Source organism: Platalea leucorodia (genome assembly GCF_965183815.1).
Source record: "Platalea leucorodia genome assembly, chromosome: 12".
Taxonomy (NCBI): domain Eukaryota; kingdom Metazoa; phylum Chordata; class Aves; order Pelecaniformes; family Threskiornithidae; genus Platalea; species Platalea leucorodia.
The window spans coordinates 15,957,215-15,983,336 of record NC_138834.1 but is presented as its reverse complement, the minus strand read 5'-3'; the positions used below and the strand labels follow the sequence as shown (position 1 = coordinate 15,983,336).

Genomic DNA, 26,122 nt, shown 5'->3' with positions numbered 1-26,122 from the left:
AAAGAGTTGGGATTTGCAGCATGTTCCGCCGTCAGAGTTCTGCTGTTTGATCAGCTCTATCGTTTACAGAAAGAAACTTTATGAACGTGAATAAACACCTCTTTTATTAGGCCTTGGTGCCAGTGAGTGTTATGCTCCAGATAGTTAGGAGGAGGTTAGCAGTAGAATATCCGTACTGCAGGATCCAGATGTGTTGACAGTTGCAAAGTCCAAAACTGGGGACAGACTTCCCAGTGGTCTGGGGCGGTTCGCTCTCCTGGAGCAAAGCTTTGATTACAACCTCGGGATGCCCGTGCAAGATGAGGAGCAGGGCTGGAGTGAGAGCCCGATGATAAGGGATGGAGCTGGTCACGAGGAAAATAAGTTAAACAGGTGTATGCACAGAATGTTTTTAGGTAATGCTTCGAGAGCGAGGTGGGCCACTCAGGATGGACTCTCCGGTATAATGTGTGTGTCTTGAGTGAAGCTGTACACATAGAAAAGGACCAACTTCATCTTCTGGTTTTGGCTCCTGGATGAGATCAAATACAGCACTGAGTAGTGGTATTCCTCTGTGTGCTTGTTAGGAAACCTGCTGGACTTTTTCTTTGTGTTCTTCCCTGTGTTGCTTTAGATGGAGGTACTTCTCTTACTCTGGTCTGCACTTTTTTGGTTTAGTCAGGTACCTGACTCTGCATCCCAGAAGAACTCAGATTACAGGTTTGTTTTAAAAATTGTCTTAAATATTTAGGTATTCTTTTTGCTCAGTGTGGTGTTTCCTGTCCAAGCAAAGCTGCCAAATTGATTACATATTTATCTTACAGTGCTTCATAGTAACATTTACAAGGTGAAGTCGGTTATTAGGTCCTCAGAGGCAATACAGCTTGTCCTGTCTCCAGCGCTGGATTATCTGTGCTTTCCAGCTGCGGGCTGCCTGCTCAGCTCGTGGTGTAGCAAAGGGAGCAGTCATCTCCATTCACACAATTAAGACACCTTGGCAAGCGTCTGACCGCTCGCCTGGATGGGCTGAAGGACAGTCGCAGCACAGCAGTGTTGGTGTGGGGCTCTGCCCTTCGCGCTGGGATTTCTCTTGCAGCGTATTGCAGGCTAACAGATGTACAGAAATTTCCCTGCGTATCCTGAGAGTCCTCTCTTTCTGCCACATAATTAATCTGTTTTCTTTTGTCATTGCCCTTTTTTAACTGCTTGCTGGCACCGTGACAACCATAATATTCTGCATATGATTGAACGTTGATAAATATGGCCAGGGTGATGTGCACGGGCTCAGTGGCACGTTAGATGAACTTAGCCGTGGATCTTCAGAGGATGTTGAATACTCGGGTAATATCGCTGTAAGAGGAGGAAGGTGAAGTTGAGCTGTTAGTTGTGCGGAGTATTTATCTTGAACAACCTTATTCGGGAGAATGCCATGTCCGGACTTGGATGACTGACAGTGTCTGGGACGAGGCTGAATTGCATTACTACAAGACAGGCTGTGTTTTCTTATGTTAAAGACTCAATGGTCTGGAACCTTGTTCAAATAACGTATTGCTTCAGTTCTGGAAAGCACTAATATAACTTCTTTTCATTATGGTGAAGTGTGAAAATTTGTTATCCCTTGTTGCTAATAGTAGCCTTGAATTTACTGTTTATAGTTTAACTGTTGGAAGTTTTTTGTAATGGAATTTTTCTGTGGTGTTAGGAAACTTGCTGTTGAATCTCCTGTATCTTGGTACTGCATTGGAAATGGATAGCTTTGGATGAACAGGGTTCCAGAACTCCATGGCAATGTATTAACAGGACCTATATGACTGATTTGGAAAGGCTGCAGTGCCATAGTCTTTCGAAATTTAGACCTGTTTGTTGAGGTAAGACGGCAGAATCTCCTGGCCCCTCCGGACACTGAATAATGCCCCCAATCATCTGAAGAGATCCAACTTATCCTCCATTTCTCTGGCTTATTAATTCTTTTGCTAGGATTTGTGCAAGAGAGCGGAACAAAGGAAATAATTTAAAAATAGTTGTAGGAATGATGTGAATTCATGTTTCTTAGAAAGTATGGTGCTTTCTCAGGGGAGCGATGTCCCATGTTTTTTCCATGCAAGCTATACAACACTGTAAACTTAGGCAAGTATTTAGATTTTCTTAAGGCTGTGGACACCTGAGGACAGAGACTCCACAAAATGCCCAAGTAACAGAACTTCATGGTGCTCTTATTTTGCAAACAAAGTTTGCCTTGAGTAGCAGGTGTTTTGTAACTAAAAGTGTCTTGAGTATTTAATATGTCAAGATGTTTTTTAGAAATCAATGCTAAGTGGACGTTTTCTTGATGATAGGGGGTCATCAGTTAAATTTTTAGCATGTTTGTGACTAAGCTTTTTCCCTCCGTTTTTCTTTTTTTCCCTTTTTTAAAAAAATTTAATTCTTGTGTTACTAAACTTAAAGATACACCCCCCCACATTTCTGATACATGGCAAGTGAAGAACCTAAGGCCAAATGGTAATAAAAATCCTGCACAACTTTGTAGTACCATTTTCAATTTTCATAACAGAAGTCATTTTTTCACATCTTTTTATTATGGTATAAATGTACCAGAGATGTACCAGAACTTGCTTTTCCTTTTGCAATTAGGAAAGCGGCAAACCTTTGTCAAGTTGGGGCCCTCTCTCCCCAAGAAGAAAGATCACACGAATGTCAAGGTGTGCTGGGTAAGGTTCAAGAAATGTGCTGTATTTCTGCTGCCATGTGATTAGCAGTGTGGTTCCTAATTCCTCTTAAGGTGTTGCTCTGTTTTAAATGAGCTACAAAACCTCCTTGCTGCCTAGCCAAGCTCTGCTTTCCCTGCTGAAAAGTTACAACAACTCTCTTAACTAGAAAATGTGAAGAGAGCGGCTGAGAAACCCTTTATGGAACTGTGTTGGTCGAATTTAAGATCTGTGTTGTTGTTTTCATGACATTAAGAGAGAATCGGCAGTCCGTGATCTCACAGGAGTGCAATGGCAAGGTCATCAGTTACCTGCTCTGCTTATTAACAAGCCGTTGTGTTCTGTACCAAGTGTAGTTTTCACACTAGGACATATTCCGTCTCTATAGTCGAAACGGGAGTTAGGAGCTGGTATGTGCTCCTGAATCTAGGCCTTCTGTTCAGTCTGGGATGTATCCGTTAGTCTGGCATTTTGTCTGAATAGCAGCTTTGCATTGCATATGCTGGAGTTGAAAATATTTCTGTTATATCACTTCTTGGGCTTATTACCGTAAAGTGCTTGTCTCTTAGAAAATACAAGCAGTGTTGCATTGGTATTAGCAGCATTGGTATTAGCAAAAACACCCCACTATTACCTGTTAAAGGACTCTCCTTAAAAAGAAATTCCGTGTAACTAGTCATTAAACTTGTCTGTGTGGACAGTTAGCTCTGGGCAATTCTGTGATGCTTTTTCTGGCTTATTTGTTTATTCTGACACTTCAGATTGTTTGGTTTATCTGGTAATTATAAAGAGAAATATTTGTGCTGTTCTAGAACATCCTCTGTTTTAAGATGCCAGAAACTTGAGCTGTCTTTTGTAGTGTCACTCAACTATTCCAAACTCTTCTCGAGAAAGAATGATTGACTCTGGAAGCACTAAACTTAACTTTATTTTAAATTAAATAACCTGTATACACAAACTTTAGGAGGAGCTTCTATACTTTGGGGCATTCACTTGGACTGGTTTTTATTTGTTTGTTTGTTTGTTCTAGGAATTCATAATTGTTTAACTTCTTGAAAGAAAATGGTTTCTGTTGAGTAGCTTGTGCTATGGCATCGGAAGTCTGTAATCAAATGCTACAGACACTACTGTTTTGCTACAACTTGCCTGTGACAGTTGTCCGAACGTTAAGTTGGGTAACTGTCACCGATGCGCTAGGACATTGCCAGGCTCAGTTGCTTACATTTCTGATAGCTCACCATGAGGAGCATCACAGCATTCGTGTAGCTGTATCGTGTTTTGTAAAGGAATTTTTCACTTGTGCAATAGTCTGGGCTTGGACGTGGTAGAGATGCTTATATTTTTGTTTGTCTTTTGCTCATGATGTCTCAGGTGGTGTATCTCTAGCCAATGTCTTCTGTTTGAACTTTGAGGGAAATCATTCTGTGCCTTGATTATTTCCCTATTACCATGGCAAATAACGCATGCTGCTAATTAAGACACTTAGAATTGCACAGAAAGATGGGCAGGGAAAGAATACGGCCTCCTTATGCTCACAATTTATCTGTCTTATAAATTTATAGAACAGTTATTGCTAAGGTAGCTCACAGTTTACAAATGAAAATATGTAACCTTCTCATTCGTGGTATCTATCTACCGAAGGTAGAAGGGAAGAGCTGCGTATTTGGAAGAGCCTCGTTTTCTCTGGTGCATACAGAGGATTGCGGTTAGCAGAAACATTACGCCGCAAACTGAGTTTGTGTTCCGCTAGAGAGAAACACATTCAGAGAGACCCCTCTGTTCAGTACGGAGGGCCTGAAAGCGGGAAGGCCGTGGGTTCCCTAAAAAACTGATGACTGGCAGTTTCAGGCTTAGCAGAGTTTCTCATGCGGGTCTGGGAAGCCAAAAGGAGACACCTTTGTAATTTTGAAATGAATGGGAAGGCATTGCAGAGTCTGGGAAGTAGGTAATAAATCCAGAAGACTATTTTAGTGTTGGTTGGAGTTCAAAGAGAAATTAGGAGGCCTGGTTAAGGTATGTGTTAAACATCTGGGACATACCAAGACTGAAGAAAACTGATGGCAGTGTGTGCATTATCCATATCTAACACTGGAGACTCCAAAACTAATGATAATTCTCTGGTATGTTGTGAGTGCGTCTCGCAAGCCAGATACGCTACTTCTGCCTCTTTTCTTTTCCTCCTGTTATAAGTAATAGGAATTCAATTCCGTCTTGTCTGAACTGTGGTGGATCATTTGTATACTCTTTCCTGTGTTCAGAAAAAGTTATTAGTAATTCTTGTTTAATACAACAAGATGAAAATCATCAGCATAGCTGATGACATTAGAGTGAAAGATGCGTCTCCGTTGTGGTAGTTCATGCTGCACCGTGTCTGTAACTGGGTAGTGCTGCCCTTGCATACCTACTGCAGGAGAAAATAAGATGCCCAATGCTAAAAGAGAAAGTGCTTTTCTAGTCTGTCTTCTTAAAAAAAAATACTGTTTTCCTTTGTCAAGGACCTATGTGATTAGATATTTATCCTCCTTCGTTCCTGGGAGAGCAGTCATTGTGGTTCATGCTTTCTGTTTTGTGATACGAGATTTCATATAGATGATTAAGTCTCTGGAATCTATGTCATTCTCCCCCTAAAAGGAATTGATAAGCAAATTGTCTTTCTAAAACACGAAAGAAGCCCAGAGCAAACTCTTTGTCATCACATTCCTGATCAAATCCAGCATTTGCCTTCCACAGAGTTCCTAATATTTAGTAATGTCTGTGGTTTCCCACGGGGTTGCTTAGGTGAACGTAATAAGTGAGAGCTGTTGAAAGAGAAAAGAATGAAGACTGGCTTCGTCATGAGCTAAACTGGGTGGAAACTATTTTGGATTGTGTGTGTGTTTTGTACGTAGTTTTCCAAAATCACACTAGTGCCAAACCGTATGTTTCTTACCTTCACAATAAGTTATTCATCAGAGAAAGAAAATACCAACTGTTCAACAAAGTTTATGTAGATTATTGAATTCTTACTCATATCTGCTTCAGAAATCATGGGGTGATTATTCGAATCATCTTAATTTTAAACTCCAAATTTAGGACTGCATAAATACCTGAACTGAATGGAGAGACCAGAGGATAATTGCAAACGCTCGGTAGAAGCGTGCCTCTCTCCGCTGACTGCGCAGGGAGCCCGGCCTGGTAAATGAAGGGCTTCAGATGCGCTAGGTGGGAGGACTCGAATGACCTCTGTATCCATTTGCTCCGACACCATTTGGCTGCACATCTCAGACAAATTTGTGGAGAGCACACCAGTGCACACCAGTGCTCTCTACAACACTGCGCTGCACAACGGTGAAAAAAAGGTGAGCGTTCCCATTCATCTGCTGAGGTGCCAGCAAGTCCTGATTGCCGTCGGAAAACTGCGCTCCGACTTGCACAAATGCAATCTCGTAAGCGTCTCCTGCGGTATCACAAATGAATGCGAGCCCTTGCCGTGAGATGTGTGCCGTGAGCGTGGCTCTGTATGTGTTTAGCGTTTTTAGAATTAGTTTGGGTTGAAAATGTGCTTTCCCAGAGTTGTACTGTTATAGTAATTTCTGGAGAGATTAGAGGAAAATGTTTGAACAACCCAATGTTAAGTCCTGAGTAAAGAAAAGTTCTCTTCAGTTTTTCATCCAGAAATCATATCTGTCACTTTTTTATCACTTTCTCACATTAAGATGTTGCCCAACTTTGTTCCTTTTACATAATTATTTGCTTTTTCTTGCATTTCAGATACCCTGATTTAGAACTCTCTTAAAATATAGGAAACAAAACAGGCAGGAAGAATGTCTTAAACTTTATGCTGTTTTGATTTTAAACTGCTTAATCCTGCGCTTTGCTTCCTGTGCAGTGTTAGAGCAGCGTATGCCCTGTCCTCAGCCTCCGCTGGTTTCCAGAGCGGTAGACAGAGAAGCCCAGAGGGAAAGTCTCTTGCGTGTATGCGTGCGTGCGCTTCTTTCCAGATGCAGTGACGTGGGACGTCAGCTGTGGTTTGTGCCTGCACGCGGGGAAGCTCCTCTAGCCACGCTTCAGACCGTCCCTGGAACGGCATCGTTCTAGCCCTCGCTTGCTGGGCTTGACAAAAACCTAGTCTGGACGATCTGGGGTCTCTGATGTAAGTCTCAAGCAGTCACTTGGATCTTCACTGTTGGAATCTGGGGAAGAATAATATTTAATAGAGAGAAATTCCAAAGCTCCTTCCTGTTTCTCAACTGGAGGCTTTTGATATTTTCACACACTAGCAGCTATGCAAAAGTGACAGTTAAATGGCTGTATAGTAGGTATTAGTACTGGTATGGAGACTGAAATCACACTTTTCAGAGTGTTGCAGGGGGCGGTTTCTAGCTTGGGATCAATTTGAGCAGAGCTGTTTTGGTTTTTTTTTTTCTTAATAGTTTAACACACAGAGCATGAGTTTGTTCCAGCTAGATGTTACTTATAAACTTCAAATATTAAAATTACTTTTTGAACGTCCAGAAGCAGCAGCACATTTCTTCTTCTGCATTCTGTGTCTTTGTTTCTGTAAACTTTTGGAATTGATGCCTGTGAATGAAATGTATTTAGTTTACTTTTCTGTCTCTGATTCTGGTGTTTGATTTGCAACTTTATGCATGGCTGATGAAAGTTAATCACTTACACATTGATTAAGATAATTTTCTCTTTTTGTCTTTCAAAAATCCAAGATGCAGTTGCTCATGCATAAGATCTTAACTTACAAGTCCCTCAACCACCAAGCAGTAATGAAATAGTGTTTTAAAAGCAGCTTATAATTTATGATAGCTACATCCCCACTGTGCTTTACTTCTTATGCAAAAGTAGTTTTCAAATAAAATATTAAGGATGATTAAGTGATGTTTTTAAATTATTGGTTTTACTTTGTTCATCAGTCTGTGCATTCAAATCTGAATAATGTTATGAAAGTGAAATAGCATTTTAATATTATTATGGACTCAAAATAGCATATAGTTTTTAGTTACAGAAATCAAAGTGACAAACTGAATGTGAATTATGTCTAAATTTAGTAGGTGGCTTATGTATAATGCTTAAACTAGTAATCAACAGAAAATGCTAATATGTTCGAGTTAGCTTTGTCATCTGGCTACTACGTTTTTCTGAGTTTAACTTTTGTTGGAGTTGAGTTTATCTTCCTCTAGTTCTGATGTGACTGCTTTTGCCTGTAGGGTGCTCTGGGATTGAAAGAGCGTTCCAAGGGTGAACTCAGTTATTTTTAGGAAGGTTAAACATCTGGATGTTCACTAGAAAACCTTTTCCAGGAGAGCATTTTGTTCCTGAGCAAGAAATACCAGCAGAAATATAAATGCAGTACAATAGCATGTAATCTCTGGCTTCCCACGGGACTCTGGTATTTTCAGACTGGTCTGTTGCTTAAAGTAACTCTGAGGATTACTGAAGGATATTGGGAGGATTTACCTCTGCAGTATTTTTGTAGGTGGCTTTGGGGCGTGGGAATCCAGAACAAGGATGAAACCGAGCAGGGGTGCCAAATTAGAAAGGAAGGAATGGTTCTGGGGGACATAAGAAATACATTTGTGAAGTTTCTAAGACTCTGGCTGTTTGTATTCTGGCTGGAAAAAGTAGATTTTTTGATTGAGATAGGTTGATCAGTAGAAAACTGTCCTCTATCAGTGTTGAACAGTTCTCTGGATTCAGAAAATACATAAATGTTACAGGTACAATATAGGATTTGGGGAAGAAAACTTAGGTTGTACGTAATGCTTTTAAGGCATTCCCATATACATTGTACGTGTATGGGGAAAGACCTCCAGAAAGTTCTCAAAGTTGACGGAATTAAATCTGTTTAACTGAAGTAACTTTGTAGAGAGCTAGACTTCTGTTTTATATGAGCTGTCTTATACCCTTGATTATACAGAATACTGCTTTAAAAACGTATCCTGACTGCCTAGCTTGAAACTTGAATGGCTAGAACAAAAGTCTTATGCAAATATGCTAATGCGTTTTGGCATTCCAAATTTCAGCAATATTGCTTGCTAAAAAATTGCATTTGCAGCTGAGGGGTGCTTTTCCCCCTTATCAGTTTCCAGGTGCTGCTTAGAGAACTGTGACATCCCCTTTTCACTTTCCTAATACATTTTGAGTAGCTTTAGCTCTACTTTTTTTTTTTTTTTCCCCTCGAGCAGGAAAGCTTAAGATTTTCAAATTTTAGTTACTATACCAATTTTCTAATATTGTTGAGATGGTGGTAAATATACGTGTGGTGAGAGGCAGTTTTTTTAACTAACTGATACGTAGGTGGTTTATGTACCCCTTGAGGATTTCAAACCCTCTCATGTTTATGTATTGAAAAGCTTATGTCTCTTCACTTGTATTTTACCTGGTCTATAAGAAATTGCTTCTCTCCACAAATACGGTTTGATTTTACTTGTATGCATTATGATAGCATGAGACTGTTGCTGGGTTAAAAAGACTCTTTTGTTTATTTGAAATGCTTAAATCTGGTCAGTCACTTTAATTTGTATTTTGTCGTTTACCACATATATTACATGAAAATGTGAACTGAAACAGATGCTGAAGGATCACCGTTTAGGCTTCCAGCCTGTAAAATTTCCTGGAAAGCTGAGTCCTCTGCTGTAGCATCAGCAGCATGTCCTCAAAACCACACAGTGTTTGTCTTGCAGTGGCTCCTGGATGCCGGGCATACATTGGGTCATGCTGAGCCTGCTGGGGCTGGCCATCCCGATCACGCCCGGTGGTTCTGTACTTCTCCTAGAAGTATTGAGCTATTAATTCCCTAATCCTTAGGGAAATTATTTTAAGTTAATGTAAAAATTAGAGACTATTGTTTTGGTGGGCTTCAGGATAAAACTTCATACAAAAGTGTCAGTTTGCACTTGTCAAAGCAATTCTGTTAAAGATGGGAAAAATAGAAGTTAACCTGACTTGTATTTATGATTTTCCTTTCTATCCATATAGTTGGAAGTGCCATGATTTTTAATAATACCTGAAAAATCTGATGTGGCTGCTCCTAGCAGTGCTGGATTGGACTTCTGTCTGGGTTAGAGTTCTGTTGTTGAAGGTTTAATCTGACTCTGCTGTAACATTTAATGAATACCTAAGTAAAAACATTTTTTTAGAAGTGGATCACTGCTCTGATGTGTTCCAGTTTGTCTAGCGTACAACACCCATTAAATGAGTACAACTTGAATTAATGAAATAAAATGAATGTTACACTAAGAGGGAGATGTGAACAGAAGTTATCGTCTTGGGTCCTTTTGCTATGGACTGTCGGTTGTATATTTGGGATGACCGTTGCAATTAATGGATGACCTGTGAGTAGGAGAGAACTTACTTTCCTGTGTAATGTTGTCTTGATGCCTTTACATAGAAGTTTGGTTTTTAAAAGGCAAACGTTTTGTCCAGTAAAAATAATCTTTTTGTTTCATTTGGGATTTCTAGTAGCTTTTGAACTTAATTACTCCTGGGCTTGCAGAAATATTACAGGCTCACTCTCCGTGTTGTCCGACACTGGATTTGGTGTGTACGTTTCAATTCTGTGTTTGTAGAAGGAGAATGGTACATAATGAAATGATAATATCTCTCTGATGAAACTAGTTAAATGTTCAAGTGGGCATAATTTGATACTGGTCAAATATAAATTGCACTTGGTCCTGTACACGAAGCCTCATGTACTTCAATTTGTCCGAAAGGTTTATGTGCAATATTGAAGACAGGACAGCTGCTGTTAGGCAAGTTTGCTGTTGGTGAGCCTGGCAACCTTCAGAGGCTGAGCGTCTGAGGTGCCTCTCATCATCTGCCCGAGCATTATCGTTCCGTTAAACCTCTACTGTTTCGAATGAGTACAAAAGAGCAGTAGGACACGTTCTCCTTCTTTTTCTTGTTTCTCAGGACTGAAAAGAACATACTGGATAATATGTTTGGAATGGGGCTGTTTGGTTTTTGCGTTGTTTGGGTTTTGGTTCCCCCCCCCCCCCCCCCCCCCCGAAAGCACAATGCGTCAAAGTGGAAGAACTGCCATCTCTGGTGTTGTCGCCAGTGTTCATGGGGCTATGGAGCTGTTCATCTGAAAATGAACTTGGAGTTGAGGGGGGAAAAATTGCTCAACTGGATCAGTTTACCGTTTGGTGTTGGGAAAGAATGTGGATTCCCCTATTGCTAATAACAAAATTTTAGGTCATTTTAATCTCGTTGTTCCCCCGTTTGGTGTTTCCTTTGGCCTGTGTGCCTGCTTCTCCCCTTACCCTGTATTTTTCTAGGCTAAATAAACTCAGTTCTTATCTCTCCTAGTCATCTTAGAAACTCTTTTCTGCACTCGTTCAAGCGACAGGCTGATAATTCTGCTCACACTAAAGCTAAATTCACACTTAAATACCAGTGCCTGTCTTCTCCCTTAATAGTCCTCTCTCCTTCCTGTGCTGTATTTATTGTTCGCTCTTACAAAATAGGATTAAAAAGAAGGGAATGAAGAGGACACCTTAGGAAGAAATGTGACTACAGACGTGTCTGTCCAAAATACTAGTATTAGTAGGCTCAGTAGTATGGGGAAATCATAATGCTCATAATGTGAAACCTTAATTGACTTCTGTACTGAATCATATGCAGTTTTAACAAGTTAATTGCCTTAGAGTCTGTTTATATGCGTGTAGTGCCTTACTACCGATTGAAGCTGAAGTTCTGTTTCCTAGCTTCACGCTCCCCCGCGTCACAGGTACCCTGGAAACACGCTGCGCTGATTGTCTGTATTTCTTTGTAGTGTACCATTTTGGTGCTATATACTCAGAAATTTTCTTCCTGTGATAAATACATGTAGCTCTCTGATTCACTTGTTTCTGTTTTCTTTCTCTACTAAGTAAAACAGCCATTCTTTCCCTTTGATTAAGAGACTCTATGGCGTGTGTCGTGCTTCTGGGTGTGAGAATTTTAACTCCAGTTAATAGGGAATCAATGACTTGCATCAGAACAGGAGCAAAATCCCAGTTTTAAGCTTAATTTCTCCCCTCCACCGCCTCAGTTGTAACTGAACTAATCATGGGAATCACCGTGTGTTCAAATACGGCTTTGTGCATTCTCTGTGGGTGGGATCCATTCAGCAGCGAAAAGCGGCTGTTTGACGTACCGGTAAAGTAGGTCCTCATGATACTTGATGCTTGAATTTTTTTGCCTGTTTAAAGGAGTTTATTCTTTGTAAGAAGTTGCCTTACATTTGCTTTTTAAAAAGCAAAATATGTTGCTGTTTGATTTTTTTTAGAATTATACTTTGGTTTTGTGAAGTACTGGAACCATGAAATATTATCATTACAGTATTACAGAAAACCTGGTGTGAGATTTTACTTAAAGCTTTTCATTCTATCTACATGTAAGGTTTGTTTGGTTTTGGTTGTTTTTGTGTGTTTGGTTTTTTTTTTATGTTTTAAAGTCCTTGCTTTTCACTTATATTGGAAAGTAGAAGGGGTGTTATTTTCAGTCAGTGCTTCTGCTTCAATGAAGAAATTAAACATATCTTAAATTTTCTGGGTTCAACTGCTGGTAGTTCCTTGGCCCACTTGAAGCTCATTTTTCCCCCACTAGCACGTTTTTCTTGTATTATCAGGAATAACGAGGATACTTTTTGCTTACATCAATATGCCTTTTGATCATATTTGTATGTTTGGAGAATAGATTGATTCATCTTAGGCGTTTGACTTTTGTGTGTGTGCCTGCCAAAGTAATCTGATGCTATTGTAGAGCTTTCAGTCTGCTACAGACCCGAGAAGCTTTTTGTTGTTCTTGAGATGAGCAAGTGTAGAGCTGAAGTCTTGCTATCGCTCACTTCTCTAAATTTAGAAAAACTTAAAGTCTGAGGGGCACAGTTTTAAAGTACTCGAAAGTCAGACTAGTCCAGTATGACCAATTATATGAGCTTATTTTGGTGCTCTGGGAATGTGTGGGAGAGAAGGTTGGGTTTGGGGGTTTGGGTTTTTAAATGTTTTTTCTTTTAGTCAAAGTGTGGTTTTGGGGGTGTTTTGGTGTGTGTGTAAGACACTCTTACAGGAGCTGTTATTGTCAGAGGTGATACGTTAATTGTTCGGCAGTAGCTTGCAAAGTAAATACCAATCCCTTAATTGTGAGACAGAGATGAGATATTTGCTCACCGCTGTCTTCTGGTCCAGATGGAGCAGCAGTGAAGATTGGGACAAATATTTAATTCCAAATAATGAAAACTCCCACGTTTTATCAGCTCGGACAACTTTTCATTATGATGGGTCCTCTGAGATGCTGTTGGCTGAAAGGACTAACTCGAGCTGTAGTAGCTGAGCTAACAATGTTGTCGCGTTATAAATTGCTTGTCAGCATTTTCACCGCGGTGGCTTCTAACCCTGCTCGGAACAGGTCTTCCTGCTCCTGTAAGGGCAAAATACCCACAGCGAGCCCACACCGAGCCTGTTGTGACTGCGCTGTGGCTGGCAGCAGGAACCGTTAGGTTGTAGGCATCTCGCTGTACAGCTTGGACGGGGCTCTGTTATTGAACGGGGCGTTCTTGCGCAGAAGAGACTTGTGTGGCTCTTCAAGCAGCCAATGTATTTTACTGTAAACTGGAAGTAGGGAGCATCCTCGGTTTAGGTGATTATAGTCATTGTTAATGAGCTTTTCTGTTAAGTAGAAAAAGGCTTACAGGGATCAAAACAGATGGGAGCCTAAGGTGAAGACTTTGGGGAAGTTTTTATCTTCTTCCTCTAACTAAGTGCCATAAAATGAAACCTAGTACTGAGCGGTCTTCTGTCTCATGCAGAACTGTCCTACCAAGAGATTGAAAACTCTGGGTTGCATATATGACTGGAACATAAATTGATACCTTTACAACCCAAAAAGGTTTTAGCTGTCAAAATTGCAGAAAACTTTCCTGAGCCAGGGATAACCACTGACATTTCCAACGGGCCCTCCCTGAAAGCACAATATTGTTTGGATCGTGATGAGGCTGTCGAGCATAAAACTGTAGACAGCTTGCACAGTGGTAGTCTGGAGACTTAAATTACAGTAACCACTCCCTTGATTTGCCTTTTTTTCTGATGTAAAAAGGGCTATTTTTGGAAAATTCATACAGTTGAAAGTGGTAATTTAGATAGAAGAGCTGTTTCAGCAAAGCTTTGGGGTAGGCTAAATATTGGACTGACCTTTGCAGAGTTCACTGGTCTGTTGGAATCTGAAAATTTACATAAAGAAATATGCTCGTGGCTCTGGCAAGAAAGGATTGTGTGTAACAGATCTTGATTTGACCTCCTCTTCTCCCTCCTTCCAATCCTCCTTTTGATTCTTTGTGGAAGGTGGAAACAGTTTTCCAGATGAGGAAAGTCTTCCTATGTGGTCAGTTCGTTCTTGTGGCTAAGCAGAAACCTTCTTGCTTTTTCAGATGTCTCATACATATATTTATGGATATTTTCATAGTTATGTATTTACATCTTGTTCTGATATTTGCTGATCTTAATTCTTCCACAAAACCATTATATTCGTATTTTTGTTTGGCAGTTTATATGGTACTACAGCAAAACTTTAATCTGTCCTCTGCAGTGCACTGAAGTCTTCTGTAAATTGATAAACTATGAAGACAGTTACAGACAAGACAGTTGCTTTACTTAGTTCAGCAAATGAGTCTTAGCTCTTTTGCTCATTCGCATGAAGCACGTTTTGTAACATACTAATAGTTTGGCCCTTGCAAATGCAGTATGGCTACTTCTTGTACCTCACCGAATGCCCTGACTTGTAAATGGTGCTGGGCTTTACTTGACAGCCTCGTCCACGGATGGCCAGCGCCTCGAGATGTTGTACTGCGGTAGGACCGTGCAGCTGTAGCAAAGGTATCTGGAGAGCTGGGGGTTCTAACGTACGGGTGCTCCAAGGGCTCGTGGGGACAGGTAACTTTATTATCGTTTTCAAGAGGTGGATACTACTGTGTGCTGCAACCGTAGAGTTTGGTAGTGAAAACAAATCTGGAAGGACTGAAATAGCACCAAATATTATAAAATGTTGTCGTAGATTGCAGCAACTACAGTACCTGTGGTCTGTTTTGAAAACTAGCTTAATTAAACCAGTGCTAACTTCTGCACAGAAGGTTAGTTAGAGGGAAATAGGAGGGTTAGTTTTGTTTAATTTACATTAGCTCCAGGAAAGCTTGGATTACAGGTGTGTGTATTACAATGTACTTAATCAGACCTAACTGTAAGCTACTCCTGACGGGGTTTTAGTGCCACCTGGGCCCTGGCCACATGTTGATTCCTTTTGTCTTTGCGTTATGGCTAGTAATTGTGCAGCTGCTGGCCTGAATGGAAAGTCACTTCACAAAAATGATAATTTGCCAGGTCAGTTTGCTGGGGTAATTTTTCCACCTCTCTCTTCTTCTGCTGCCTATGAATAAAATAAGTTTTACTAGCAAAACCCGAGCTAATTGTGATGGCAAATGTTTGAAAAAGGAGGTTTTGTTGGCAGAGCTCTGTTAATGTTGCTGAAGTCAGAGGTGAGCTAACTTACGCTGGCTAAAATTTACAGGGTAGGGCTGGCCTGTTAGTCTCTCTTGCCTCAGCCTTTTGATTTTCAAACCAACATAGGCAAATCCTGTTGTAAGCTGGAGTCCTTTAGATTTAACTGTCAAAAGGGGGTAAAAGTAATAATTGTTTTCAAAAGTACAACCAGGGCTGTGCCTCGGCTCAGCAGTTTGCTGGGGCTGGTCTGTAGTAGGATGCCAGTGTTCTGGGACAAGTTAGCTGATCTGAAACAGCTCAATTAAAATAAACATGACACAATTAAAATACACAATTGAGTAAAACATTCACTACTAACAGGCTCTGTGTTTTGATATCAAATGTGTTTTTCCATATATTCTTGTTCAGTTTAACTCGTTGAAGTGATGCCTACTAACTTTCCTTCCGTGGGGTTCCATTATTGCAGACATCATGTCTGGATGTTTTGTTCACATTTTCAAAAAATGTTTGCAGTCATGTATAATTGTGGTACGGTTTCAAAATCTGCTTCTGGAGAGGATTCTTTGACTTGTGATGATATATATTTGGCAGTAAAAGCATGCTCTGTTTTTCATGACATCTTGTTTTTTCTTTCTTTGAGAAAGAAAGAAAGAAGGGGAGGCTCCCAGGTCTTTTTTTGTTTGTTTTAGAGTAAAAACCCCAGCCCAAAGCAAATCACCCAACCAACCCTCCTCAATAAAACAACGAACCTCAGAAAAGTAAACTTATTTGTGTGCGTAGGTAAGGGGTGAAACTTATGTATCCAGGCTCCCATTCAGTCTACAAATGGATAGTATGAAATAAAAAAGCCTGTATTTTCTGTTGCAGCAATGTCAAAGACATTCAACATGGTTTTGAATATTTATTTTGGTTCTGGCTACTTAAACAGATATGTGTGTCCGGTACAACTTATTTGAAGATGTAATTTTTCTCCGTTAACCCCTGATTGGAAATTTTGCTTCTGAGTATCCTGTTTAGCGTGGTTCCACCAGAGCGGTGGGGAGGACGGGAGCTGAGGATGCTTTTGGGGTACAGGGACGCTGTTCTCAGTTGGTGGGAAATAACGCTCCTTGGAACGAGCGAGGTGTTCTCACGCTTCCATGCAGGGCCTGGAAGTTGTGCTCCCATTCCTGCGGGGAAGCGAGTGCTCCAAGCTGAATGTGAAATCTGGAAATCTTCCAGTTACTGTAATTCTTAAACACTGTGAAACATGTAATTCTTTGTTCTGTTGGCAAACAGTCGGGTGAACTGAAAGGGTAGCTCACTTAATGTTTTTAACAGAAAATGTTTTTTTGTGAGATTGTCTCTCCTGATGCCTTTCTGGCTGTATACTTCAGTTTCTTCCCAAAGTGAGCTTGGAGAGTGTTTTCTCTTAGCAATTTAGTTGGGAGCTTGGCGTTTGGTTTTGGTGGGAGAGTTTTAGGAAAGCAGCTTTCTGGAAAGGGTGGAAGAATGAATTGGGTTTTTTAGTTGGCTGTGTAAAAAAAAATATATATATATGTGTGTGTGTATATATGTATTTGGTATCTAATAGTGCGAAAATGTTGTTCTGAGCCCTCTATCTGATAAACAGCAGAATTATTCTCCGGTTACAACTTTGAAATGCCTGCCTGAGCCCTAACCAAGTCTGCGTAGGAAAATCTGGTTTTAGTGGGACATCTCAAATTACTCTTTTTTTCACTTCAGACATGCTTTAAGTTTTTGGTTTTTTTTTTTTCTGATATGATCTCTGTTTCCATAAATTACTCAGACTTAGCAGACCTTATCTGCATGTGACAATGAGATGAAATTGTAAACTTACTTTAGAAAACAAGCTATTCCTTTAACGTAAGTGAAGCCATAGCAATTTGCTTGTTTTTCCTATGAATCACACTAAAGAATGGAATAGTGTAGAGTTATGTTTACAGCTGTGGGTGCCATGACTTCACGCTTAAATTATACCTTTAACTGTTACACTCAGATTTAACTTTGGTTTGGCAGCAAGCCTAATGGAGGCTCTTAAATATGTATATATCTTGCACATGTAAGGTAGTTGAAAGAGGCTTTTTAGTTATACCCTTGACCTGGAATCCAGTAAAGGAAAGAAGGAGTATTGGTTTTACCTACGGAGTGAGTCTGCCCCCCAACCAAAATGAATATTTGCTCAATTAACTGTAATTGATCTTCATGTACGTGGCGGTGCTCTTCTTTCATGTGCCCTAGGGCTGCGCTCTGGAGTCCTTGAGTTTGATTTGCTCCTCTTAATAAATGATGCTACGGTGATAGCTCACAAATGCCTGCACTGTGGCATCAAAACCGAATTGCTCTTAGCAATAAATTGTCCCGGTCAGTGTATTCCCTTGTATTTCTTTTAAGGAATAAAATAGTTAGTAGCATGTTTGGAAAATATCAGAGACAAGTAGATTCAAGAAAACATTTTCGTCTCAAGTGGCATACTCTTGCCTGATCAAAAGAAGATAGATGCGTAGGGTCATGGCAGCAGTGGGAAGGTGGATTTTGATTTCTGCCTGCAGCCGATAGCTCCAAAAACCAGGGAGGGGTGGGGCAGGGGAAGTGAAAAATGCAAAATGTTCCTCAACTTCTCTTGAATTTACCATCTAGTATTTCTTGACTTGCTGTTTTTCTATTGCTATAGCAATCACGGATGTAATAAGCACATTAAGTAGCTTTTGAAATATATAAAACCCTTGGAGGAGGGGGAGGTGGGAACTCTCTCCATCCTTGATTTCGTCATTTAACACCAGATTTCCAGTAAAAGTTGGTTCTTGGGGGTTGGGGGTTTTTTTCTTCCTTTTTTCTGGTTCCCTTTGAAAGAATTGACTGTCTGCTGAGATGGGACCCTCAAACTGAATGTGTGCGTTCAGCAAGTTCTGAAAATGAATGATGAATAATAGGGCAGGGAAGGAGAGGCTCCATTGTCACCTTTCCAATGCTGGTACCTACCTACGAGGAGTTTTCTTTCAAAGAGAATAGAAATTGGGAAAGTGGGATTCGTGTTTCGGTGGGCATGGATTATTGTCACTTACCTTGTGAGGAGGCAGTGGACATTTGATAATAAAACTGATATTTTAATTGTAGATGAAGAATACCATATTGATTGAATGAGTAGTCATGGCTTTTAATGTGGGCTGAGAGTATTTGAAGTTTTGTGTGGTCCCTTCTCAAGCAGCCACATCTTTCAGAAACTGAAATATGCAGGTGAATTCACGTATGGATCCAGTTTACCCCAGTTGTGTCTGGTACGAGAAGCTCCCCATGAGTTCTGAAGGACTTTTGTATAGAGGAAAAAATATGGACTGAAACTGTAATCGGGAAGACTTAGGTTAGATGTCAAGAAAAGTCTTCTCATTTCACCAATGAGTGTTTTAAACAACAGGTGAGGTAAATACCTGTCATGACTGACTGACTGTCCTTCCCAAAGTAAGGTCAAATTATAACTCGAGGAATTAAATGATCTCCTGACGTTCCTGTCAGTGTGAATTTCTGTGATTCTGTGATAGATGTCTGCACGTTGTAGATTTGGTCCCATTAAACGAAGTAAAAGACCTGTCTCTTCTATTTTAATCCATCCTTACTCTAGCCGATCTAGTATGTTTACCTTCCTTTTATAGTTTTCTTTTCCTTAATCTTGAAAGCACTTGGATATTACGATCACTGATAAAGAAAAATACCTGATGAAACGCAATCTCTCTTCATGTGAACTTTAGTGAAGTTAGTTCATCTACTGCACTTTTCAAGCTGCTGTGATTTATTTGTTGCTGTATTGTTTGCATTCTCATATAGGTACAGTAAATACAGGGAAAGTTTATCTTGCTGCTGTTATAACAGCTTTTGTATGAGAGTGATTCACGTCCGAGGCCTTTAGCGTGCCTTGCGGTGGAAACTTCGGTGCGCAGGCTTCTCCTCCCCCCCTCGGCAGAAGTTTTCACGGTCATTTCTCTTGTACCTGGAAGTCAGGGGAGTGATATTTGCTGCTGAAACATTGCGGGGCTGAATTTCTTTGATCATCCATTTAGTAGGCTTCTTGTGCAAACAGAAAGAGGTTTTTATTTCAATTACATAAAACTTCCCTGATCTCTGAGGCGGTAGTTTTGGGGCACTTAAGCCAATGCTGCTACTGCAAAGTCTTTCCTCTTTGATTTTTATGTCCAGAAACATGCCAGATCAGGAATCTGAATCTCTTGAGAAACCTTCCCATTCATTCTCCATTATTATTCAAGCAGACAAGTCCCCTGATCCAGTTTTCTGTGTGGTTTTGCAAATGGTTGTGCTGGCACGGGATGAAGAAAGAGAATAGGTGACTGGTAAAAGGTGAGAAGAAGTTGCTTTTGTACCGGCAGTGTTGGCTTGTGGTCATGTCAGACTGGCCCATGACGAGCGGGTTATGTGGAGGGTAGTGCTCCCTGCTGTCATCGGAGACACATTTGGTTCCTAGTTCTGTCTTTCTCTGGGGCTTCATTGAACAAAGTGAGATGCAGATACTTATCGCTCCACACGGGGGGCCAAAAGAAGTACCAGGCTTTGCCTAAGGGACTCCTGCTGCTGGTTTGGAAGGACTGTTGAGACTCTTATCAAGAAACTGCTTATCTTTTGGAGATAAGGAAGAGCTGAAACATGAAAACCAGTGCTTGCATTGACTGGGTGACTTTCTTGAGTTGGAAATGCAAAAGAAATAACAAAAACGGAGGAATTGAGAAGTAAGTACATAAGAGAACAGCAGGGCTAAAAGAGGGGTTTTTATAAGAAATTCCTAAGCAGTCAGATGGCAGAGACCCTGGAGGGTGAAGGTCTCCCGTCAAAGACGGGTGAGCTTGGACCTGCGGCTGCCGGGGAAAAGAGAGCTTGACCTGCAGCTGCCGGTACGGAGGAAAGAGAGCTTGCAAGTGTCTCTAATGTAACGCTATTGCTGTTGTTGTTGCAGCTTTTATTAGCTGGTTACCATCTTCTCTAGCTGGGAATGAAGCGGGTCTCTGTTCCCTTGGGAATACAGAAGTTAATTCATTTTTTCCCAGAAGAAGGGAGAGTGCTGCTTGGAACGCCAGCTGTAACCGGCGTGGCGTATTTTGCATGGTTGCTGTTTGGGCCGGGTGGCAGCGGTGGAGTGTCGCGATGGCTGGGCATCCCTGGAATTGTTCTGTAGGTAAAGGTCTATGGAGCGGGCTGTGCCAGGCTGGCGAGCTCGCTGCGTGGATTGTTGTCTGGACAATACTTTCACTGTATAGCTGTAGGGCTGACACACAGAGTATGTTATAGAACAGTGCTTGCTGTGTCTCTGTCTTGGCATGCCTTAGCAGGCTCTGTGTTGTAAGCACTTGCCCATGAAGCTGCCAGAAATAGATGCCTAATGGCAGAGAATTTGCTAAAATTGATCTCAGCCGTGTACAGGCGCAGGTTCAGAGTGAGATCTCGGGTTGTAGAGAAGGCGTTTGGGAAGTTACCTCTCACTAGCTGGCTGAGAAAAGGAGCTTACAGAGAAAAGTAAGCCATCGGTGTGCTTGGTTTTATAAAGTACTTGGGTCTAATATATGGGATTAATTTTATCGTCTAAGAACTGTAAATAGTTATTTGTTACTTGACTGAGTTAGCAAGAATCTGACAGCCTGATTAAATAACTTCTAAACCAACTTCCTTACATGGATGTTGAATTTCAGGTGTGGTAGTGTAAGAATCCTAAAAAATGTACTTCCCTGGGAAAACCAATGGTGTCTTTGTACTTTAGAGCATATATACTAGAGTATATGTGTTCTGCATACGTACTAGAGTTTAGAAATGGATTGGTAGTTGTTCTTGTAACATGGCACGCGGGTGAAGTGCACTAAAGTCAGTCCTTCAAAAGACAGCAGTCTTTAGCATGGCCTTATCCAGTATTAATTTTCAGAATGAGAATGAAGAATAACGATCTTTGCTTTGTGGATTCTCAAGTAGTAAGTACTAAGAATTGCTTCTAAAATCAGTGTTCAAGTCAAATGATAGCTATGTACGGGCTTGTTGCAGGCGTTTTCTGTGCATAAGTTTCCACTGCTTGTTCTGAGATTAAAGACTTAATTTTACAGAAGAACCTTGTATAGAAGGGAGACGGTTTCGTTTTCATACGTGCAGTGGAAGGCTGGTTAAATGTGACTGCACAAAGTCGACTCCAACTTCTGAAAAATTTCATAAGTGTGGGTTTTTGTTTTGGTTTTGGCTGATCCCATTTGAGAAGAACGTAGCACTGATGCCGTGTTTGGCTGTGGGAGTATGTGAGCTTGCATACTTGAAATATGCTTATAGGAGAATCCAGTTAGATGCATATGGACTCTGTTGGAGTTGTAGGAGGTCATTTAAATTTCGGTTAAAAATACAAATGGGTGTGCAGATCACTGTCTGGCATTTTGAATAATATTCAAAACTGTGAAGTAATCTTACTTCCCGATTCTTTCATGTGATGCTGTCATTTGCTTATTATCTCTGGTCTAGGTTAATGCATTAGGAAGTGTTTATTTGGGATCAAGGGTTTTTAGTCTCTTAATGAACTGTCCAGTGGTTAGGATTTTAGGAATCAGTTCTGCTTTCAGGTTTTGTGCAGTACCTTATATAATGTAGGGAAATTAGATGTTAAAAAGACGCAGGGTTTTATTATGATGAGATTCACTTCAGCATTATAAAATTATTCTTGCAGTTTGCTTGTGGGCTACTTGTGTTGGAAACTTTGGATGGCATCTGGGCACGGCCGAGCTGCTCGCTTGACTCCCGCCGTGCGGTTACCCGTAGACGTGCCATACCGTGTGCGTTGTGCGTTGCTCTTTGTCCGGCTGCCTCGGGAAGGAGGAGGTTGCCACTGTATCTCCCTGGCCCTGTTTGCTGGGCTATCGGTGAACATGAGTTTTCCCAGACCATAATCGCGATCCCAACATGGAGTTTTTAGGATGCCCTGCTATAAGATCTCCATGCGGACAAGTCAGGAAACATCGCCGGTCTGCGATGAGTTTATAATTACACTATTGCACATCTCTTGCGCAGGATGGAAGGACTTCAGTTCTCGTTTCTCCCTTGCAGGGAATCCGCGGACGGCCGTCCTCGTCGGCGCTGCAGCCTGGCCGCAGGGTCACAGATCGTTGTTTAGAACGGGTTTGCAGGCATTCAGTTGCTGTCATTGTACCAAAGGGCCCGCGGTTTTTCATACAAAGCTTAATGGATTGTGCACAGGGCTGATCCACGATCCGTGTATCATCCTTGTTTTATCTGTTTTATAAATCTTTCTAACATTTACAGCCTTGTTTTGACTAATGTTTAGTAATTGTGATGAAATGGCATTTTAATTATCATAGCTTCCAAAGTTGCCACTGAATGATGAATTATATAGAAAACATTGTTCATCTCAAAAGTATTTGCCAGTTTATGAAGATATAATTTTAGGAACATCAGTTAATAAAGTTCGGTGCGTAACCCTGGACGTGTTTAATCCCAGTTGAAATTCCATTCAATCATTTTGCTTTTCTATTAAAGGTGGAGTTCCTGAAGATTCTTTTAATAGATGAATTCCACTATTTATTCTCAATCCAAACAGGATAGGAAGTTTCCCTTTCCCTTCACTCAAGGGCAGGTGAGGGAATGCTTCCCCCTGACACTGAAGCTAGTCACAGGGCAGAAACTAGCGTGCTCATCCTTCAGCCGTCTTCTCGGTGTCTGCTTAGCTGTAATCATTGGCTAAGAAGAACATGCAGTGAACTGTATCGTATATAGCCCGAGCGGCACTTACGTCTGCACTGATTGTAAATCAATTAGTTACATATCGCCTGTATTGGCAATGCAGCGTATTGATCTTCATGGATGCTTTTAAGACCTCTGTTGCACAGCCTGGAAACGAAAGGGCAAACATGAGCGAAATTAAAAAAACTATACAAAGCTTAGGATTGTCTTTATGTGTTGGCCAACTTCAGGAGCAAATAAGACATCTGGTTTTCACTTTTAGTGTGGGGTAAGAGTGAAGTTATTTATGGTAATTAACAAAAGTAGTTCATTTCTTAAAAGCTTATTTGGCAAGTATATAATTTCATCTAAAAGAGGCAGTCTGTTTTTCAGTGATGTTTAATATTGAATTTCTATACTAGAAGGTTCACATTTGTGTTTACATATTAAAAAAAGTATTTTAAAGTCTGTGTCTAGTGGTTTGGTAATTTTCTCTAAATTGCTTTTAAATTGGGAATGGGATGAGTGATTCTTTAATTGTCTTGTAGCTTTAGTTTTTATTTGCTTAGTGATATTTAATTTGGAACTATCATGTAATTCAATTATCTTCGTTCCATATCCATAGTCTTGCTGAAATTAGGCTTTTCGGTTGGTTTTCAGAAATGTTTCGTTATCTTTTTTGTAGGATAAGGCTGATGCAATTAACGTTGGGCGTTATTCTTTTCCTTTTCCGTTACTTTAGCACAAGTTGTTGAGAAACTGTTGGGAGTTGTAGCGTGGCTCCTGGCTGCTCCCTCGCATGGTGTACCCCACCGCGGTGGCCCTCCGCTTGCCTTACTGCGCTGTGCCGGGGCTTTTCTCTTTTGGGGCCTCCAAAACTGTAGGCAGTACTCGAGATAGGGCTTCACAAGTGCTAAGCAGAGGGAGCGATCATTTCTCTTGACTTCCAAGCTGTCGTTGTCTTGTTGGTCCATTCCTCAAGGTCCCTCTTTAAAGGATTTTCTGTCCTCTGGTATGTCAGCCCCTCTCCCCAGCTGGGAACTTGCCGAGGCTGCCTCTGTCCCAATGTCCACATCAAAAGAAGCTTCAGTGTAAGCTACAGAGTAGGGTTTGGTCTGTCAAGGATGGGAAGAAAAACCAGCAAATATTAGTATTTATGTTTCTGTGCTTTAAAGACAAAGGTACATTGTATCAGGAAATCTATCTAAATAACACTGAGTTTTAAATCTCCTGTTGAAATTTCTGTGGGGAATCCTGTATCAAGTGGTCTGCGAGATGTAATGGGGACGTAATTGTGTGAGGTTTAATAAACGTATATTGCAGCTTGTTGTGGGGTTTGGGGCTTTGTTTTGTTTTTTCCTGGATTAAATGAACCTTGACTGCCATATTGCAACTTCACTATTATCAGTTAAGACATAAGAAGCCTTAGAGAAAACAGGTTAGTGTTATTTACGTGCAAGGTTGCATTAGTTGCAATTGAAGCAATTTTAATGTGTTTGAGAAAAAAAATTTGAATGTGGTGAGTCCAGAACAAATTACCGCAAGGATTTTGAATTGTCCTTTGGTTGTTGTACAGGTTTTGTACGCTACAGTCTTGAGTATAAAAAGTTAATTTACAAGGTACGTGTTTTATATTCCTAGATGATACGAGAACTTTAGAAAGAGCTGCCATAAAGATTTGTCATCCGATTCTGCATTTGTATTATGATAAGAAAAAGAACTAGCAAATGGCAGTGGAGAAATGGACTCTCGTGATGACACACCTGCCTTCTTTTTCCCAATTCCAGGGCATATTCCCTTGTGGATTCCAGTCAAGTGTCTACTTTCCTGATTTCTATTCTCCTCATAGTCTACGGCAGTTTCAGGTAAGATTTTTCTTTAAGGTTCCGCAGAATTTTTCTTTTTCAAATAACAATAAAGCAAGTGACTGAATACAGTTTATGTTTATGCCTTTCGTTTCATTGTATCTTTGTCAGACTGATGGGTAATGTAAATGAAATATTTCTTGCTTCTGAAAAGGAAATGGAAAAGGAAGAATAAGTAGGTAGTTGGGCTTTCTGAAAGACAGGATTGTATGTCAAATTACAAGCACATATAAGGTAACTTAGAAGTTAGTCCTTGAAGACAACTCTGTAAAATTGAACTTTGGAGGGTATAAAAGGATTGTTGAGAGAGATAGGAATGTAATGTTATCGATAGTAGCATCTTATGTATAATGTTTCAGTGTTGGTCCGTTCAGCATGTCCTTGTTGTGACTGCAAACAAGGCTTGTAAAACAGATTCCCGAGTCCCAGTGCTATTTACTGGAGTGTGAGTAACAGCTTCATAGAGAAGCGGGAAACACCGTCAGCGTTGAATTCCAGCGAAGTGTCTGAGAACTGCTGCAGGATAAGTTTGAATCTTCAAAAATCAAATTTGCCCCCGTTTCGGAGACTTGAGGACAGTTTAGAGAAAACATTGTTATCCCTTTAGACTTGCAGCTTGTATTATGCCGTTTGTTTTAATGTAGTGGCACCTAAGGAATGAGATTCATACTGACATATTTAAAAAAAAAAATTAATCACAGCATGAAAGTATTTTTTTTTCCAAGTACAGCATGTTTTTCTTCCTGTTTCTTGAAGAACATTGCTTCATTTAACAAGCCTATGGTGAAAGGCCATACATTCACTGTGAAGTCTCTGAACTGCTACGGGTGTTCCCCGAAATAGATGATAGCCATGGTCATACATATGATGTAAGTCGCAGCTGGTAGGATAAGAGGTTTTAAATTGCCCTCATAAGTTAATAAAATCATATAATGAAGGAGACAGTTTTTTTAAGAGGTGTCTCTTGTTGCTAGCGAGTATTAGGTAACAGCACTGCTGATGGAATAGGTGCTTAGGTAACCTGCTGATGGAATTAAAATAGAAGGCGTTAGGACGACGAAATCTAGAGAAGCTGAAAATAATAATAAAAAAAAAGGTTGTATTTGTTTAGTTTTTTTCTTCAAGTTTTGAGTCAGTCTAGCATATAGTTGAGGGACTAATTAAATTTTTAACTATTTGAATTTATGCAGTTGTGTAAAAAGGAACGATGCATCTGGCTGCGAGAAGCCATAGCATTTATTAAAATTCAATTGTGAAAACATAATGCAATATAAACCAGCAGGAGCTCTTGAACTTAAATTGCCTGCCCTTCTCGGAGCTCCTTGCTCTTAAAAATTTTCCCCTGCTGTTTGCCATCCTATTCCTGTACACACATGCTCTTTTACCGTCTTGTCTATGA

General features: G+C 40.5%; 1 protein-coding gene across 16 annotated transcripts in view; it reads left to right on the top strand.

Moving 5' to 3' along the window:
- Positions 1-26,122, top strand: part of SPPL3 (signal peptide peptidase like 3) — a 65,932-nt gene that overhangs the window by 11,513 nt on the left and 28,297 nt on the right. For 14 of the 16 annotated variants that reach the window (XM_082324733.1, XM_082324734.1, XM_082324742.1 and 11 more), the window contains exon 2: positions 24,646-24,723. The exons of 1 other annotated variant lie outside the window; for it this stretch is intronic. In XM_082324733.1, the coding sequence (XP_082180859.1) occupies positions 24,646-24,723 (78 nt within the window). Of the gene's footprint in view, positions 1-24,645; positions 24,724-26,122 lie in introns of those variants that run through there. One more of the 16 variants, XM_082324736.1, reaches the window with a different exon arrangement.